Source organism: Camelus ferus, chromosome 22, assembly GCF_009834535.1.
Source record: "Camelus ferus isolate YT-003-E chromosome 22, BCGSAC_Cfer_1.0, whole genome shotgun sequence".
NCBI classification, from domain to species: Eukaryota; Metazoa; Chordata; class Mammalia; order Artiodactyla; family Camelidae; genus Camelus; species Camelus ferus.
The window spans coordinates 16168110-16186628 of record NC_045717.1 but is presented as its reverse complement, the minus strand read 5'-3'; the positions used below and the strand labels follow the sequence as shown (position 1 = coordinate 16186628).

At 44.4% G+C, this 18519-nt stretch overlaps 1 protein-coding gene across 6 annotated transcripts in view; it reads left to right on the top strand.

The window, feature by feature from the left end:
- The window catches only part of PGPEP1 (pyroglutamyl-peptidase I), a 30422-nt gene extending 12139 nt beyond the window's left edge, over positions 1-18283 (top strand). For 3 of the 6 annotated variants that reach the window (XM_032465275.1, XM_032465272.1, XM_032465273.1), the window contains 3 exons: positions 6811-6942; positions 11923-12155; positions 14992-18283. In XM_032465275.1, the coding sequence (XP_032321166.1) occupies positions 6811-6942; positions 11923-12155; positions 14992-15184 (558 nt within the window). In that variant the 3' untranslated portion in view covers positions 15185-18283. Of the gene's footprint in view, positions 1-6810; positions 6943-9584; positions 9708-11922; positions 12156-14991 lie in introns of those variants that run through there. The other 3 variants (XM_032465274.1, XM_032465276.1, XM_014560493.2) reach the window with 3 other exon arrangements.
- Positions 18284-18519: the final 236 nt, after the last annotated feature.

Sequence of the window (18519 nt, the reverse complement as noted above, 5' to 3'; positions counted from 1 at the left end):
CTCAAACAACTTGGAGGTTGGGGTGCCAAACCTCTGCACAGTGGAAAATCCATCTATAACTTACAGTCAGCCTTCCACAGACCTTGTTCCTCTGTATCCATGGTTCTGCATCCACAGATTCAACCAATCACGAATAGTGTGGTGCCGTAGTATTTATTGCTGAAAAAAATCTGCATGTAAGTGGACCCGTGCAGTTCAAACCTGTGTTGTGTTCAAGGGTCAGTTGCATTCTAGATATTGATCCCTTGTCAGATAGACAATTGGCTTGTTTCCATGTCTTGGCTATTGTAAACAGTGCGGCAATGAACATTGGGGTGCAGGTGTCTTTTTGAATTTTATTATTCTCCAGGTATATGCCCAGGAGTGGGATTGCTGGATCACATGATAAGTCTATTTTTAGTTTTTTAAGGACCTCCATACTGTCCTCCATAGTGGCTGCCCCAATCTACACTCCCACCAACAGTGGTGGAAGGGTTCCCTTTTCTCCACATCCTCTCCAGCATCTATCATTTGTAGACTTTTCAATGATGGCCATTCTGGCTGGTGTGAGATGATATCTGGTCGTAGTTTTGATCTGCATTCCTCTGACAATTAGCAATGCTGAGCATTTTTTCATGTGCCTATTGGCCATTTGTATGTCTTCACTGGAGAATTGCTTGTTTAGGTCTTCTGCCCATTTTTGGATTGGGTTGCTTTTTTTTGATATTAAGGTATATGAGCTGTTTGTGTATTTTGGAAATTAGTCCCTTGTCTGTCACATCATTAGCAAATATTTTCTCCCGTTCTCTAGGTTGTCTTTTCATTTTGTTGATGGTATCCATAGCTGTGCTAAAGTTTTTAAGTTTAATTAGATCCCATTTGTTTATTTTTGCTTATATTTTCATTACTCCAGGAGCTGGTTATAAAATATATTGCTGTGATTTATGTCCGTGAGTGTCTGCCTATGTTTTCCTCTAGGGGTTTTATAGTATCTGATATTACATTTAAGTCTTTAATCAATTTTGAGTTTATTTTTGTACATGGTGTTAGAGAATGTTCTAATTTCAGTCTTTTACAGGTAGCTGTCCAGTTTTCCCAGCACCACTTGTTGAAGAGACTGTCTTTTCTCCATTGTATATTTCTGCCTCCTTTTTCATAGATTAATTGACTGTAAGTGTATGGGTTTATTTCTAGACTTTCTTTCCTGTTCTGTTGATCTATGTGTCTGTTTTTGTGCCAGATACCATACTATTTTGATTACTGTAGCTTTGCAGTATAGTCTGAAGTCAGGGAGCTTGACTCCCCCAGCTGCGTTCTTTTTCAAGATGGTTTTGGCTATTTGGTCTTTTGTGTTTCCATACAAATTTCAACATTTTTTTGTTTCAGCTCTTTGAAGAATGTCATTGGTAATTTGACAGGAACTGCACTGAATCTGTAAATTGCCTTGGGCAGTATAGCCATTTTAACAATATTGATTCTTCCAATCCAAGAACACAGTATATCTTTCCATTTGTTTATGTCTTCAGTTTCCTTCATCAATGTCTTATAGTTTCAGCATATAGGTCTTTTGCCTCCTTAGGTAGGTTTATTCCTAGGTATTTTATTCTTTTTGGTGTGATGGTAAATGGTATCATTTCCTTAATTTCCCTTTCTGCCATTTTGTTGTTAGTGTATAGAAATGCAATTGATTTCTGTATATTAATTTTGTATCCTGCAACTTTACCAAATTCGTTGATGAGTTCTAGTAGTTTTCTGGTCACTTCTTTAGGGTTTACTGTGTATAGTAACATGTCATCTGCAAACAGTGTCAAGTTTTACTTCTTTGTTCCCACTTTGGATTCCCTTTATTTCTTTTTCTTCTCTGATTGCTATGGATAAGGCTTCCAAAACTATGTTGAATAAAAGTGGTGAGAGTGGGCATCCTTGTCTTGTTCGTGATCTTAGAGGGAATGCTTTCAGCTTTTCCCCATTAAATATGATGTCAGCTGTGGGTTTGTCGTATATGGCCTTTATTATGTTGAGGTATGTTCCGTCTATGCCCACTTTCTGGAGAGTTTTGATCATAAATGGATGTTGAATTTTATCAAAAGCTTTTTCTGCATCTATTGAGATTATCACATGGTTTTTATTCTTCAGTTTGTTAATGTGGTGTATCACATTGATTGATTTGCATATATTGAAAAATCCCTGCATCCCTGGGATAAATCCCACTTGATCACGGTGTATAATCCTTTTACTGCATTGCTGGAGTCGATTTGCTAGTATCTTGTTGAGAATTTTTGCATCTATATTCATGAGTGATATTGGCCTGAACTTTTTTGTGTGTGTGTGTGTGATATCCTTGTCTGGTTTTGGTATCAGGGTGATTATGGCCTCATAGAGTGAGTCTGGAAGTGTTCCTTCCTCTGCAATTTTTTGGAATAGTTTCAGAAGGATAGGTGTTAACTCTTCTCTAAATGCTTGCTAGAATTCACCTGTGAAGCCACCTGGTCCTGGACTTTTGTTTGTTGGGAAGTTTTTAATTACTGGTTCAATTTGAGTGCTGGTAATTGGTCTATTCATATTATCTATTTCTTCCTGGTTTAGTCTTGGCAAATTGTACCTTGCTAAGAAATTGTCAATTTCTTCTGCATTGTGCTTTTCGGTGGTGTATAGTTTAAAATATAGTTTGAGTTAACATGTGTTGAGCCCTGTTTGGCTCTATGCCTTTCATGTGTATTGTTTCATTTTTTTTTTCTCCCTATGACATGGGTACTACTGCTAATCCCATTTATAGATGAGGGAACTAAAAGCACAGAGAGAGTGAGTGACTTGCCCAAGGTCACCCACCCAATGAGGGAGGGGGAACAAAGCTGGTTCTCCGGCTCTAGGGTCTACACCCCTCACTCCTACCCTCCACCATCCATGCCATTCAGAGCTGCTTTTTTCCTTTTTTAAAAAATCGATATGAACTTGCATAATATAAAATTAACCATTTTAAAGTGTACAATTCAGTGGCATTTATTACAGTCACAGTGTTGTACAACCACCACCTCTGTATAGTTACAGAACATTTTTATCATCCCAAAAGGATATTCTGTCCCCATGAGCAATTACTCCCATCCCCATTCCCAAGCCCCTGGCAACCACTAATCCTCTTTCTGTCTCTATGGATTTGCCTGTTCTGGACATTTCATATAATCAGAATCATATACTAGGCAGCCTTTTGTGTCTAGCTTCTTTCACTCAACGAGATGTTTTTAAGGTTCATCCACATTGTAGCATGTGTCAGGGCTTCCTTTTTTCGTGGCTGAATAATATTCCATTTAGAGGTGGACCACATTTTATTTGTATCCTTCCATCCATTGATGGACACTTGGGCTGTCTCTGCCTTTTGGTTGTTGTGAATAGTGAGGAGCTACTTTTAAATGCAGGAAAGGATGAAAAGGGAAGGGGGGTCCCAGCCAGCAGCAAGTCCAAACTCCCATTTACAGTTAAGGAAAGTAAGACACCCTCAGGAGGGTCTGGTACTCACCCAGACTTGCCTGGCCTATATTTGTTCTCAGCCCAAGCTTGAGTGGCTCACTTGTTCCAGCCGACATTCACCAGCACCTAATGTGCACACATCCTGGGCCGTGGCAACAGCATTGACCAGTGGGGCCAAGAAAGCATGTAAAGTGGGCTGGGCATCCAGAAGATCTTCTAGGGAGGCTGAGATGTGAAGGCTAAGCAGTGAGGGGAAGAGCATTCTAAGCAGAGAGAATAGTTGGTGCAAAGGCCCTGAGGCTGGAGTGAGCCTGGTATGTGGGAAGCTGTGTGCTGGGGAGAGTGAGCAAAAGTAGCAAAAATGGGGACAAAGAGAGAAGAAGGCAGCATCCTGACCCCTTAGGGCCTTGTGAGCCCTGGTAGGGAGTTAGGATTTTAATTCTGATCATGACAGAAGCCGCAGCAGGGCAGAAGCAGGGAGAGTGTGATGTGATTTTAGATTCTTCCTTGGGGGACAGGAGGTGGGGGCATTGTAGGACAGGAGAAGTGGGGCTTGGTCTCCAAATCAGTTTCCTGAACAAAACTTGGGTGTATCCAACAAACCTCAAGCAAACAGTGGTCTATAATATCCTATTATTTTTTAAATTTAATTTTAACTTTATTTTGGGGGGGATAATTAGGTATTTATTTATTTATTTTTAATGGAAGTACTGGGGATTGAACCCAGGACTTTGTGCATGCTAGGCACGCACTCTACTGCTGAGCTATACCCTCCCCACTTTATCCCATTGTTTTTAATGCGTGGCCGTTCAAAGCAATCACTCTGGGTGTGCAGCGCGCCACATACAGCGTGCAGAAAGTGGGTGAATGTTGATGAAATCGTGGAAACGGACACAGGGAGCACACACCTCAAACCTTGAGTGCGTGGCAGGAGTTGGATGACGTTAAAAAGCAACTCGGTCAGAGGAATCGCAGTCGTGTGCTGGCAACCCCTGGGCCTGCCGCGTCTCTGAATCCTCAAACCCTTTAATGAATGTCCCCTCTGACTCTCATTGCACAGTCCAGGGAGTTGAGACTTAGATGACAAGGGAGCATGAAGAATAAAAATATTAATGACCAAGAAAAATGATTGTGGGAGAAACGAAATATTTTATATAACTTTCTCTGTAGTATGTTTTAAATGTCCTATAATTGACTTCACACAAAATAGAACTGCCTTGCTCCCCCGTTGTCTGGCTGCCAAGGGCTGGGGAGCAGGTTTGCACTCTGATCTCGTCTGTCCAGCTGTGGGGTTTCTTGGGGGGCCCTTCCAAATCTCACTTGTCACCAAACTTGGCAAGATGGCTAGTGTCCCAGTTTCCAGTGTTGACTTTTGCGATTCCCCACCCCCACCTCACCCCCACCATGCCCCGCCTACCCTCCAGGCGTCCTGTCTCCAGGTGACCTCGACGCACCCTCTTTGGGGAGCCATTTGGAAGTATCTGTTGGTGAGGGGGGACCTGCTTTTCCAGGCATCAGATACTCTCCAGAGCAACTGCAGTCGATGGGGCACCGAGTTGGGCCAGCGTGGATGGCAAGGTCAAGGTGACTGCATTAGGAAATCCTGAAGCCACTGCAGGAAAGGCAAGAACTCACCTCTGGTGAATTCAGCAAGGCCAGATGCAAAAAATGCTTCACCCAAGACCTGCCTGTAGAACTCTGTAACATCTGCCAGTGGTAACGTTTCCAAACTACTGCATGAGATCTGAGAATAATATGAAACAGCCTGACCGATCATCATTATTTGGAGTATTAATTTTACCATGAAGAATGCTGAGTTTTTGATATTGAGCTGAAACCTTCATCCTCAAATGTCCCTGACAGCCCCTGTGTGCCAGGGTTCCCAGAATCATTGTTCCTCTGAAAAGATTCATCCTGGGTCTGCTGTGTGCTGGGACTTGGGCCACTGGAGGAAGGAGGCCCAGTCTTGGGCTCTGCCACATTGAGAATCTGAGGAAAGCATCTTTTTTCCCAGAAAAGTGCACATGTGCTGATCCATCATAGCCCTTTTTTTTTTTCGGCATATATATATATATATTCTTTTTCAGGTTCTTTTCCATTATAGGCTATTACAAGACATTGAATATTGTTCCCTGTAGTATACAATACAAACTTGTTGTTTATCTGTTTTATATATAGTAGTGTATGTCTACAAATCTCAAACTCCTAATTTATCCCACACCCCCTTTTCCCCTTTGGTAACCGTAAGTTTGTTTTCTAGATCTGAGAGTCTGTTTCTGTTTTATAAATAAGTTTGCCTTGGGGGAGGGTAGAGCTCAGTGGTAGAGTGCATGCTTAGCATGCACGAGGTCCTGGGTTCAATCCCCAGTACCTCCTCCAAATGTCAATAAATAAACCCAATTACCTTCCCCCATAAAGAAAAAAGAAAAAAAAATCATTAAAATAAATGTTTGCCCATTTTTTAGATTCCACGTGTAAGTGATATCATATGATATTTGTCTTTCTCTTTCTGACTTACCTCACTTAGTATGATAATCTCTAGGTCCATCTATGTTGCTGCAAATGGCATTATTTCATTCCTTTTCATGGCTGAGTAGTATTCCATTATATATATTAACACACACACACCACATCTTCTTTATCCATTCATCTGTCGATGAACATTTAGGTTGCTTCCATGTCTTGGCTATTGTAAATAGTGCTGCTATGAACATTGGGGTCTTCACAGCCCATTTTTGTATATAATTCATGATGTTAAACCCCCTCATGCCTGAGACAGAGGCTCCCTAAGGAGTTGGGTCCATCTGTAAATGTATGTTGAGACCCTGCTACATGCCATGCACCAAGTCTATAAATAATTCTTAGCAAGTATAACAAAGACAAGGCATAATAACAAACAACAAAAACAACAGTAGTAATGGTGGCCAACAGTACTTGAGTACTTATAATGTGCCAAGCATTGCTTGGAACTCTTAGTATGGATTAATTCCTTCAACTCTTATAACTACCTCGTGCAGTAAGTGCTTTCTTTTATCCCCATTTTACAGGTGAGGAAACTGAGGCTCAGAGAGGTTAAGTGACTTGCCCAAAGTCACACAGGTAGGGTTCAAACCCAGGAACCTAGCTCCAGAGACCACAGTGTCATGCTGCAGCCCACAGGGATGCTGAGAGAGTTCGAGACGAATGGGTGGGGAAGGGGATGAGGGAGGAGCTTTAGGGTAGCTCAGCATGCATGACTTCCTGCTCTGCACAGTGAGTCTGGAGCCCCACCTGTTTTCTGAGGATAGGTCAGTTTAACCCCAGAGATCGAGTTATCCTTGCAGCCTTTACCAAATGCCCTAACATTTCCTCTCCTCTTGCTTCCAGGAGCTGGAGAAGCTGGGGCTAGGTGACAGCGTGGACCTGCATGTGTATGAGATTCCAGTGGAGTACAAGACAGTCCAGAGGCTCATCCCCGCCCTGTGGGAGAAGCACAGTCCACAGGTGAGTGGGGCAAAGGTGAGTGGGGTGAGGGCAGGTGCTTCCTCATCAGGACCTGCAGATGGGCGCCCCAAGCATGGATAGTTTGTGTGGTCTTGTTCCTGCTCTGATCACAGCCTTATCCCTCAAAGAGCCACACTTTCCTGGGTTACCCCCGGAGGTGAGTGAGGAGGGCAACATCTGGAACTTCCCAGAGCCTGGTTCTGTCTGACTGGAGTTCTGTACCAGTCATGGCATGTTTGGTTATAACTGACAGTCAAAAAACACCTCAACCCAGCTTGAGCACAAATTTTCGTATGGTTCAGATGTAGCTTGATCCAGGCACTCACCCAGTGTCATCAGCCTTCTCTCTTTCCACTCAGCGGTGCTTTGCTCACTGCTTTTGCTGTGGCAAAGACAGGTGGCTACTGGCTGATGTCCTCCCAACTCAGCCCATCTGCAGAAAGAGAACACCTTTTCTCCAAATAATTCCCCGAAGTCTATGGCTGATTCTCATTGGCCAGCTTGGGTCACAGGCTAGTCCCTGAGCCAGTCACTCTAGCTGGAAAAGAAGAAATGCTCTGATTGGTGAGGCCTGGGTCACATGCCCACTCCGGTGGCCAGCAGGTGGTGTCACCTTTCTCCGAACTCCCTAGAATGAGAAGCAGGTGGGTTCCACAGAGGGAAAATGGCTGGGGGAGGGAACTTTGGTTTTAAGCATATACAATGAATGGAGGCCAGACAGAGAGGAACCAAACCCTGCCACCAGAGGTACACATGAACCGGCTAAGACCTGGGGCAGGAGCTGCCTGGGAACCCACCTGGACTGGTATCTCCAACAGGTGAGGTCCCCTGTGGGGTCCCCACCTAACTTCCCACCTTAGCCTGCTGTTTTGGATTCTGCAGCACTGGCTGGAGGAGCCTTCCTTTCTAAGGTGCCCTCCCATCGCACCTCAAGTAGAACTGTCCCCTTTATACGGAGGGGGACCTGGAGGCTTAGCCACATGTGACTGAAGGTTTTGTGAATGAGCTGCGTCTATGCAGACCTGCTTTACTCTAGTTAAAAAGAAAACCTAACGCAGGAACATGTTTTTAAAAATTTTCTCACCATATAGAAAGGGATAAAGAAAAAGGATTTGGGGGCCAGGCTGCTCCTGACCAGCTGTGAGGTCACAGGCAAGCTCCTTGGGCTCCTTGTGCCTCAGTCTCTTGTGATAGGTGGGAATAATAATACAGTCAGGATTCAACCAACCACAGACTAAAAATATTTGGGAAAAAAAATTCCAGAAAGTTCCAAAGAGCAAAACTTGAATTTGCCTGAGCCAGCAGCTATTTACATAGCATTTACATTATATTAGATATTACAAGTAATCTAGAGGTGATTTTTTTGTTTTTTGCCTTTTTTAAATGGAGAGAGTGGGAAATTAAACCCAGGACTTCACACATGCTAAGCATGTGCTCTACCACTGAGCTATACCCCATACCCCACCCCCTAGAGATGATTTTTTAAAATTATACCTTGGTAATGAGTTTATAAGAGATATTTTTTGGTTGAACTATAGTTGATTTACAATTTTGTGTTACTCTCAGGTGTACAGCACAGTGATTCTGTTATGTATATAACTGAATATATACATATATATATTCTTTTTCAGATTCTTTTCCATTACAGGCTATTACAATATATTGAATATAGTTCCCTGTGCAATAAAGTAAATCCTTGTTGTTTAAAGATGATTTAAAGTATATGGGTAAAACAAACAAACAAACAAACAAAACAAACAAACAAACCTAATCCCCTTCAATAAATACATAAATAAATAAAATTGCAAAAAATAAAAAATAAAGTATATGGGAAGATGTATGGTAGTTTATATGCAAATACTACACCAGTTTATATATATATATATATATGTATTTTTTTTACACCAGTTTATATGAGACTTGAGCATCCCTAGATTTTGATATCTGAGCGGGGGAGGGGGGTCCTGGAACCAATCCCCTGTGGATACTGAGCTGAGGGATGACTGTCGTACTAAAATTCTACCACCATTTCAGTGCATGTGTGAGGTTATCCCCACACCATGTGATTCTCGGACAGCATGTATATCCTCCAACTCAACTCAGTTCTGACACTGTCTACCCCGAGGTAGCATCAGATCCCTCAGGGTAAGTGAGAGCTCTGTCCCACAGGACTGCCCTCCACTTTAGGGGCCAATCTTAAGTCTCGGTCATTGTCACCTGTGCTTCTGACCAGGGGTTCCCATGACCCCCCTCCTTGGGTTTGATAAATTTGCTAGAGCAGCTCCCAGAACTGAGGAAACCTATTTACTATATTGTAAACCAGATTACTGGTTTATTATAAAAGGCTATAACTCAGGAACAACCAGATGAAAAAGATGCAGAGGGAAAGGTATGTGGGAAGGTATACAGAGCTTCCACACCCTCTCTGAGTGCCCCACTCTCCACAAATCTTCATGTGTTCACTAACTTAGAAGGTCTCCCAACCCTATTATTTAGGGTTTTTATGGAGGCTTCATGACGTAGGCATTATTGATTAGTTCTTTGGCCATTGGCAATTAAACTCCATCTCCAGGACCTCTCCCTTCCTCTGAGGTAGGGAGCCGGGGCTGAAGGTTCTAACCTTCTAATCACATGGTTATTTCCCCTGACAACCAGCCCCCATCCTTAGGTGCTTCCTAAAAGTCACCTCATGAACAAGAGAAGACATTTATTGCTGTCATCACTTGGGAAATTCTAAGGCTATGAGGAGCTCTGTGCCAGGAATAGTGGATTAAGAACAGGTATATATTTCTTATTATAAATTGCAATAGTACAAGTACCAACATCATGAATTCGTGGTGGGGTTGATGGAGAGGAGGCCAGCAGGGTGGTGAACAGTTCTCAGCCTCCCCTAGGGTTTCTCAGCCATGCTGGGGCTGGATCATTCTCTGTGATGGGCCGTGCTGTGCACTGTAGGGTGTTGAGCAGCATTCCTGGCCTCCACCCATGAGATGCTGGGAGCACTGTGTCCTCAATGTTGATACCCCTTAATGTCTCTAGACACTGCCAAATGTCCTCTGGGGGCTGGATCACCCCTGGTTGAGAACTCCTGGTCTATAGTAAGCTCTCTGTAATGGTTAACTGGTACCTTGGTTATTGTCACCACTCACGCGTTCTTTACACACATGAATTGGCATAGACGTGTGTGCACGCATGCGCTGTTTAAGCTGCTTAGCACATGGATGTTTCCCATGGCTGCCGTAACAAACAACTGCCAACTGGGTGTCTTAAAACAGCAGAAGTTTATTCTGTTACAGTTCTGAAGGCCCAAGTTCAAAATCAAGGCAGCAGCAGGGCCAAAGTCTCTAGGGGAGGATCCTTCCTTCTCTCTTCTAGCTTCTGGGGGCTCCAGGAGTTTTTTGGCTTGTGGCTACATCACTCTAACCCCTGCCACTGTCATCACATAACCTTCTCCTCTCGGCTCTCTCTTCCCTCCTCAGTGTGTCTCTTTTAAAGGCATTTGTCAATAGATCGCGGGCCTATCCAGATAATCCGTGATGACCTTTACTTAATTACATCTTTAAAGACCCTTTTCCCAAATAAGGTCCCTGTCATAGTTTCCAGGTATTAGGGCAGGGACTTTTCTTTTTTCTTTTCTTTTCTTTTCTTTTCTTTTCTTTTCTTTTCTTTTCTTTTCTTTTCTTTTCTTTTCCTTTCTTTTCCTTTCCTTTCCTTTCCTTTCCTTTCCTTTCCTTTCCTTTCCTTTCCTTTCCTTTCCTTTTCTTCCTTCCTTCCTTCCCTCCTTCCTTTGGTAGTGGTGGTAGTGGCACCATTCAACCTTCTATACTACAGCTGTTAATTTCATTTTGCATTCACCAGAATTCAGTGTATGGAGCATGAGATAACACAGTGCAGATGCCAGGCATCCAGCAGCAGATAAAGCAGCCCAGGGGCTCCTACTCCTTGCCAGTTAGGTTTTTGAGCATCATGGCCCACTAGATGTTACCATGCCAGCTACACAGGACAGTTTAAACTTTTTAGAAGCGACAGTTAAAAAACATACAAAGAAATAGGTGAAATTAATTTTAATAATATCTTAAATGTAAACCTCATAGTTCTAAAATATTATATCAACGTGTAATCAACATCTTAAAAATTATTAATGAGACATTGTACGTTCTTTTCTTGTGCCCAGTCTCCGAAATCTGGTGTGCGTTCTGCACTGACTACACATCTCAATTTGTGCCACAGCCACATTTCAAGTGCTCAGTGCTGCTCTGTGGCTTGGGGCTGCCATAGGGGACAGCGTGTTCGTCAGCCTGTATTTCAAATGTTCACGTATTTTCTTACAGTGCCCCTTCTGTGTCCAAGCATACACACAAATAATTAACAGCTGAAGTTAAACTATATTCAGTTTGGTATCCTGCCTTGTATAAATATGTTGTTGCAAGCATTTAATCACCCAGGTCATTAAAAGTTCTCCCTAAACATGATTTTAATGGCAGGGTAACTTTTAGTTATTAATACAACCATTCTCCCATTATTGGGCATGCTTAGTCATTTCCATGTTTTTTTCTCACCTTTATAAATAACACTGTAGTGACCATGGACAGATTATCTCTTTGATTATATTTAGGTGAGATTCCTGGAAGTTATATCTTGCCTTTTGCATTTGGCAATATGTCTTAAAGATTATTGCATACAGAATTACTTTTGGCATGTTAACAGCTACAAAGTAGCTTATAATTTATTTAATGAATGGCTAATTAGGTCATTTCCAGTATTTGATTGTAATGACAAAGCTTCAGTGAACATCTTTGCATATTTCACATTCTTGTGTATTTCACTTGGCATACTTTTCTGTAAGAGTGACTGTAGTGTCTATTCCAGCAGCAAGAGGTCAGAAAGCATGTAATCCTATGCAGAGCCCAGCAAGGATGCTGCCCTCTCCTTGGCCTGAGGGGACCCCTCAATCCCATTGCCAGACCCTATTAAGCCCTGCCTATCTGCCTGCAGCTTGTGGTACATGTGGGGGTGTCAGGCATGGCGACCGCAGTCACACTGGAGAAATGCGGGCACAACAAAGGTTACAAGGGGCTGGACAACTGCCGATTCTGCCCTGGCTCCCAGTGCTGTGTGGAGGATGGGCCTGAAAGCATTGACTCTATCATCGACATGGACGCTGTATGTAAGAGGGTTACTACACTGGGCCTGGATGTATCGGTGACCATCTCACAAGATGCCGGCAGGTAAGGCACCACGGAGCCCGATGGGGTAGGTGTGAGTAGAGGTTTCCCTCGTCCATCAGCCCAGGCTGGATGTTGGACAAGCCAAGTGTGTTAACTTAGCCTCTTTGGGCTGAGCACTCTTTTATCTTTTTTTTTTTTAAGCACTTTTTAAAAAAACTTTTGAAAATTTTATTGATTTGCAACCTAATTAAAGCATGGGATATTTTAACAGTATTATACATAATATTTTTACATTGAAAACTTTATGTAGCATTTCACAATATATAATTCTCACCGTGCATGAGGCACAGAGCTAAGTATATGTACATAACTGATCCCACTGATTCTGCTTCTGGAACTCATTATATGTGGATCTACCCACTTCTCCCCACCCAGACCCCTGGCATCTCCCACATTGATGTTGCTCCGGCCCCCTCCCTTGTGTTCCTGCTGCCACCTCTACCCCAACCCTGACAGTCTTTCTCCCCTGAACAGTCGGTTTCTGTTAGTTTCCTAAGGCTGCTGTAACAAATTACCATGTTGGTGGCTTAGGACAACAAAAATTTATTATCTTCCAGTTCTGGAGGCTACAAGTCCAAAATCAAGGTGTCAGCAGGGTTGGTTCCTTCTGGAGGCTCTGAGAGAGAATCTGTTCCAGGCCTCTCTCCTGACTTGTGCCTGACTACTGGCAACCTTTAGTGTTCTGTGGCCTGTAAATGCTTCGCTCTAATATTTGTTTTCATCTTCACATGGCCTTCTTCCCTGTGTGTGTATTCACATGGCCTTTTTACAAGGACATGAGTCTTTGGATTTAAGGCCTACCCTGGTCCAGTATAACCTCATCTTAACTAATTGCATCTGCAAAAAATACATCTCCAAATAAGGTCATATTTTGAGGTTCCATGTGAACATAAATTTTGGGGAGTAACTGTTCAGCCTGTTACCAGGTCTTTTATTAAGTTAAGTCACATGATGTCCCTATCTTGCTTGATTCTTCCTGCAGCTTCCACTACACCTCGAATAAAATCCCAACTCCCCACCATCCACAGGTTTTCTGTGGTCTGGCCCCTGCCTACCTCTCCATCCTCATCTGCCTCCACTCTCCCCTTACCCACTATATTCCAGACCTCCTCCTGTTCTTCAAAAACACTGGCTCACTTTAGCCTCAGGGCCTTTGCACATGCCATGACCATTGCCTAGAACTCACCTCCCTCTGATAACACCTCTTCCAAGTCTTCACTCCATCATGTTTCCTCCTTGGTAAGGCTTCCCCAACCTCCCAGACCTCTCTGTTCTGTGTGCTTTCAGCACCAGGTACCTCAGTCTCTCAATACTTTGTATACTTCTCCAGCCCAAAGGCAGTATGTGGCAAATTCAGTTGATGGAATGAAGAAGTGGCTGAATTTACCATCAGTCTTTTTTCTTTTTCCTTTTTTTAAAAAAAGTTATTTTTTAAATTGAAGTATAGTTGAGGTACATAAGTTATGTTACAGATGTAGAATATGTTCCAGGTGTACAGTATAGTGATTCACAATTTTTAAAGTTTATACTCCATCTATACTTATAAAATATTGGCTATATTCCCCATGTTATGTCCTTGTAACTTATTTTATTTATTAAAAAATTTTTTGGTGGGGGAGGTAATTAGGTTTATTTATTTACTTTAACGGTGGTACTGGGGTTTGAACCCAGGACCTCATGCATGCTAAGTACATGCTCTACCACTGGGCTATACCCTGCTCCCTAACAGTCTTTCTTTAAAACTAATTTTAAATTACTCAGATATCTCTGGAATATTTTCTCATACCTTCCTGGTATTAAAGATTCTCTTGCCCTTTCTCCTCTCCCACCCCCTGCCCCAGTAATCCCTCTGTTAGATCAGAGACTTAAGTTGTGAACCTTCCAACTCACCCACATTTCCATACATATGTAGGACACTTGGCATGCTGCTTTGAAATTTTGTCCTGTTTCACTCTGGTTCTACATGGATGTGGTTACATGGTGTGCATTTTTTGTGAGAATTCCCTTTCTTTGTTTTTCACTTGTGGGCACACGACATGGTCCTAGTGAGTTCTCTGTCTTCCTGTGGACCTACTGCCTACATTGTAAATGGCTGCATACTATTCCACTGTGTGAATGAACAGAGTTTATTAAGCCACTCCTCTGTCAGTGGACTTTTAGGTGGTGTCTTAGTCTGTTCAGGCTGCTATAACAAAAATTCCCAGACCAGCAGCCTATAAACAACAGAATGTTATTGCTCACAGTTCTGGAGGCAGTAAAGTTCAAGATCAAGGCCTTCCTACAGGTTGCAGACTGCTGACTTCTTGCTGTGTCCTCACAGGGCGGGAGGGATTTTGAGGGGACCATCAACATTCAGACCCTGGCAGGTTGCTTCCAGTTGTTCTGCTTTTATTCATCATGCTGCAGCAGATACCTCGTTCATCTTTCTTGGGCCCTTGTGCAGCTGGCTCCTGAGATAGAGTCCAGAAACTCGAAACATCAGGTCATAAAGTCTCTGCATTTATAATTTGACTAGCCCGCCAGATTGCCCTCCTCTGGAGCAATTGGCATCCCCACCAGCAGCATCTCACACTGCCTGCTTCCCCACATATACACCAGCACTTGGAGTTACTGTTTTGTTTTTTTTTCCAGCACTTGAAGTTACTGGGGTTTTTTGTTTGTTTTTTTTTTTTTTTTTCATTTTTGCTGGCATGGGGAGGAGGAAGCAATATTCCATCGTGTGGATTGCTGGTGAGGTTGGTGGGGGAGGGGAATGTCTTACGATGCATTTGGATGGAACATTCGCTCTCTGACCCTGTTTTGGTTTCCCTCCCATCCCCTGCGCCCTGTGGTTTAGGTACCTCTGTGACTTCACCTACTATACCTCTCTGTACCAGAGTCACGGCCGCTCAGCCTTTGTTCACGTGCCCCCTCTGGGCAAGCCATACAACGCGGACCAGCTGGGCAGGGCGCTTCAGGCCATCATCGAGGAGATGCTGGACGTCCTGGAGCAATCAGAAGGCAAAATCAACTGTTGCCACAAACACTGAGAGCCATTCAGGCCTCCCAAGACCTCATCCTGCCAGGGACCCTGGGAGAGACGTCCACCTGCAGGGGCCTGACCTGAAACGAAAAGCCTGTCAGCTGGGGATCCAATTTGAATGGAATTTGCCAGCTTAGCACTCACTTCCTCTCCCTTTCTCTCTGCAAAAGCACCAGTTGATTTGAAGGGGGCAGCTGGAGATTTTTTTCCATCTATTTCTCTTTGCGTCTGGGGATGCAGCTGTGGCAGCCAGGAAGCCAGGAGGTCCTGAGGTCCTGATTTCTGCAGAGAACCCTAATCAGGTGGCGCTCCACTCTGCAATCCCATGGCTGGGGCCACCTGCTTTTCTAAGTCTGTGTTGGAGGGATTCCGGAGTTCCCTCTGTCTGGGACTGGTTTTGTCAAAATTTAAAAGCTTTATGAAAAGTCTTTACCCTGATCTATGTCCCAACAGCCTGGACTTCCCCAACTAGGGCCGCCTTGGGATGTCATGGGTTCTTTTCTTTCTTTTTTATTCTCTTTTTAAAAACAATAGCGCTAGTTTGGGCAGAGTAATTTATATTCCCTTTGGTTAAAACGTGGGCTCTAGCGAAACACAGAAGTGTCTTTTGTGGGGTGTGGCCCCTTCTGCCTCCTGCCCCAAACACTGGACCTACATCTTTGTTTGGGGGCTGACACTGAGATCCCCTCACTGGGGGCTGGGGGTGCTGGCCCATGGCCAGAACACAGGGAGGGGCTGGGTAGCTGCTGCCCCAGGAGATTGAAAGAGTTGGTTGATCCTTTCAACAACAGAGCTGTGAGCTGTACCCACAGGGCCTCCGGAGCTGGGCGCCAGCGGGAAGGCAGACTGTCATTTCAACGTGCATGTGACTTTTTTTTCTTAACACGTAAAAATGTGTAGCAGCTGCAAACCTACCCCACATCTGGCCTGGGTTTTCAGTTTTGGTGCTGGGGACCAGCTTCTTGTTTTCCTTCAGCAGTGGGGTGCCCAAAAGGGAGTCTGGGGGCTGAGCTCCATGTGTGCTGGTGTGTTTGAACAGGAGGGCAGCCACAAGCTTTTATGTAGATGGTTTTGGGACCCAGGACTAGGTAAATTTTTATCTCACTCCCTGGGGTGACTTGGAATTTACTAGCCAGGAATGAGAGTCACAACCCCCAGGAGGCAACTGAGTTCACCTGGACCTTGACACCCATCAGAGAGAGGGAGTGGCAGCAGCAACCATGAGGAAAATCCACGTCTGGGAAATAGTCTTCTTTTTTTTTGGAGAACACGCAGTTTTATCATCTCCCTAAGTGTGAGGCATGCTGGGATCTGACGCTGTTTGGATCCTGTTGGTGTTTCCCAGCATGGAGTTCTTCTGAAAACAGCTGAGATTTTTGTTTTGTTTTGTTTTCTTAAACACTCACCCTCTTTACCTCCTGTTCCGATGCCCAGGGTAGTTCTTGCCTCTGCTGAGCTGCTGTGTTGCTTGGAAACCAGGTTAATGGGTTTCTGAGTTAAATGCATTTCTGAGTCCTGGACTTTCTCTGGGCGGGAGGAAATGTGTGCAGGTGGGTGACTTGGGGTCAGCATGTGGCAGTTAGCGTGGATGGTGGCTGGCAGGGTGAAATGATCAGGACCCCCCAAGTCAGCCCTCCCTCTGCCAGAAATGCCTCCCTCACATCCCCAGTCCTAGTCTGCTGTCTCCTGAGAAATCTGGAATGTGGGTTATCATTGCTTCTACTCGCTCAGCTGGCTTCTGTGAGCAGAGGTTGTGGCTCTTTTGAATATGGGAGGCTCAAAGCCAGAGGGTCCGCCAGATGTCTTATTCAGATTGACATCAAGCTCTGTCTAGCTCGGTTCCCTAAAGGTCTGATCTGTGGGGCTCTGAGGAGGAAATGGATCCAGGCAAATTGGAGAGGGGAGGGGGGAACTGGAAGTGAGCCAGGTTTGAGCTTAGCTGGAACCCAGACACACCATCTCCAGACTCTGCATTTTTATCTTTCTTTTGTCCTCATTTCTCTCTGTTTAAAGCACCGTGTGATTTAGCAACTTAGAGATATAACTTATTGTCTGATCATTGTCGAGTGTGTGTGTGTCATTTTTATGTTCCTGCAATGGTTTTAGATTTCCTCATCAAGTCAAGCTGGAACCCTGTCCTTGTTCACGATACAGAGCATATTGCTTGTTTTTATTTAATCAGACAGTCATTAAACATTTCATTCGCTCCCTGCCAGCTTTTTAATTTTCCTGTTTTAATTATTTTTATCTTTTTCTTTTGGGCAAATTCATCTGTTCACTCCATGGTGTGTCTGTCTGCATTTGTTGGGTCCCGGACTAAAACATCCTTGTCTGAGAAGGTGGGGGTGAGGCTGGTCGCATTCCTTCTCCCTTACCATTTCAGAGTCTCAGACTGTGGGGGGCACAGAACAAGGAAAGGGACAGGTTTGTGATGTGAGTGCAGCTTGTAGGTATGTAGGTGAGCGATGCCAGAAGTGGTGGGTGCAGTGAGTGTAGAAAGATGGGCTGAGGGATGTGATGGGAAGGCTGATGGGGGAAAGGTGAGAGGTGATGCTGGGGGTGGAGCCAAGGGAAGGTGAAGGAGGGGCCTCTGGTGAGCCCCTGCAGAGGATGCTGAGGTGGAGGATGGGGCAGGGGTAGTGATCTGGGGGACTAGTGATGGCATCTCCTTTAAGTTGCCAGAGCCTCAGACCTTATGACTTTATTCTTCTTTCAGCCACTTTGGGTCCCCCCCACCACCACCACCAAAAAGAAGGTCAGTGGTCTGTGCCTGAGTATGTAGTTGGAAAAGAAATAAGACAGAGTGGATAGAAAGAAAGGTGGGTAGAAGCAGGAATTCCAGCTGGTTGACTGGACTTGGTGCCACCTGGCTCACCTGGTTCCAAATCAAGGAACAACTGAGGTGCCCTGGCCATTGAGAGAGACAGGGCCATGGGGCGGTGGGGTGGGGACAGGGAGGCAGAAGTCATGGCTTCCCAGTCAGTGCCAGGTCTTTGGGGAAAGATCAAATTGCCATAGCTTCCACCAGGAAAATAGTTTTCAGCTACCCTGCTCTTTACTGGCATGGAAACTTCTAGAACAGAAAGGGCCTGCTCAGGGGGACGACTGGAAAAGTATACTCAAGATGCCTTTTTGTTATCTTCAAAGTTCCTGCCAGGAAGCCAGGCCAGCTGGTGTGTGTGTGTATGTGTGTGTGTGTGTTTGTATACACCGCAAGCCTGTGCCCCGCAGGGGGTGACTGGGCAGGGGAGGGGAGTTGCTCCTGGAAAGCTGCCCACCACATTGGGCTCTTTTTTGCTGCCACTGTCTAGACTGTTGACCTTTGAACTCTCCGCCCCTTGG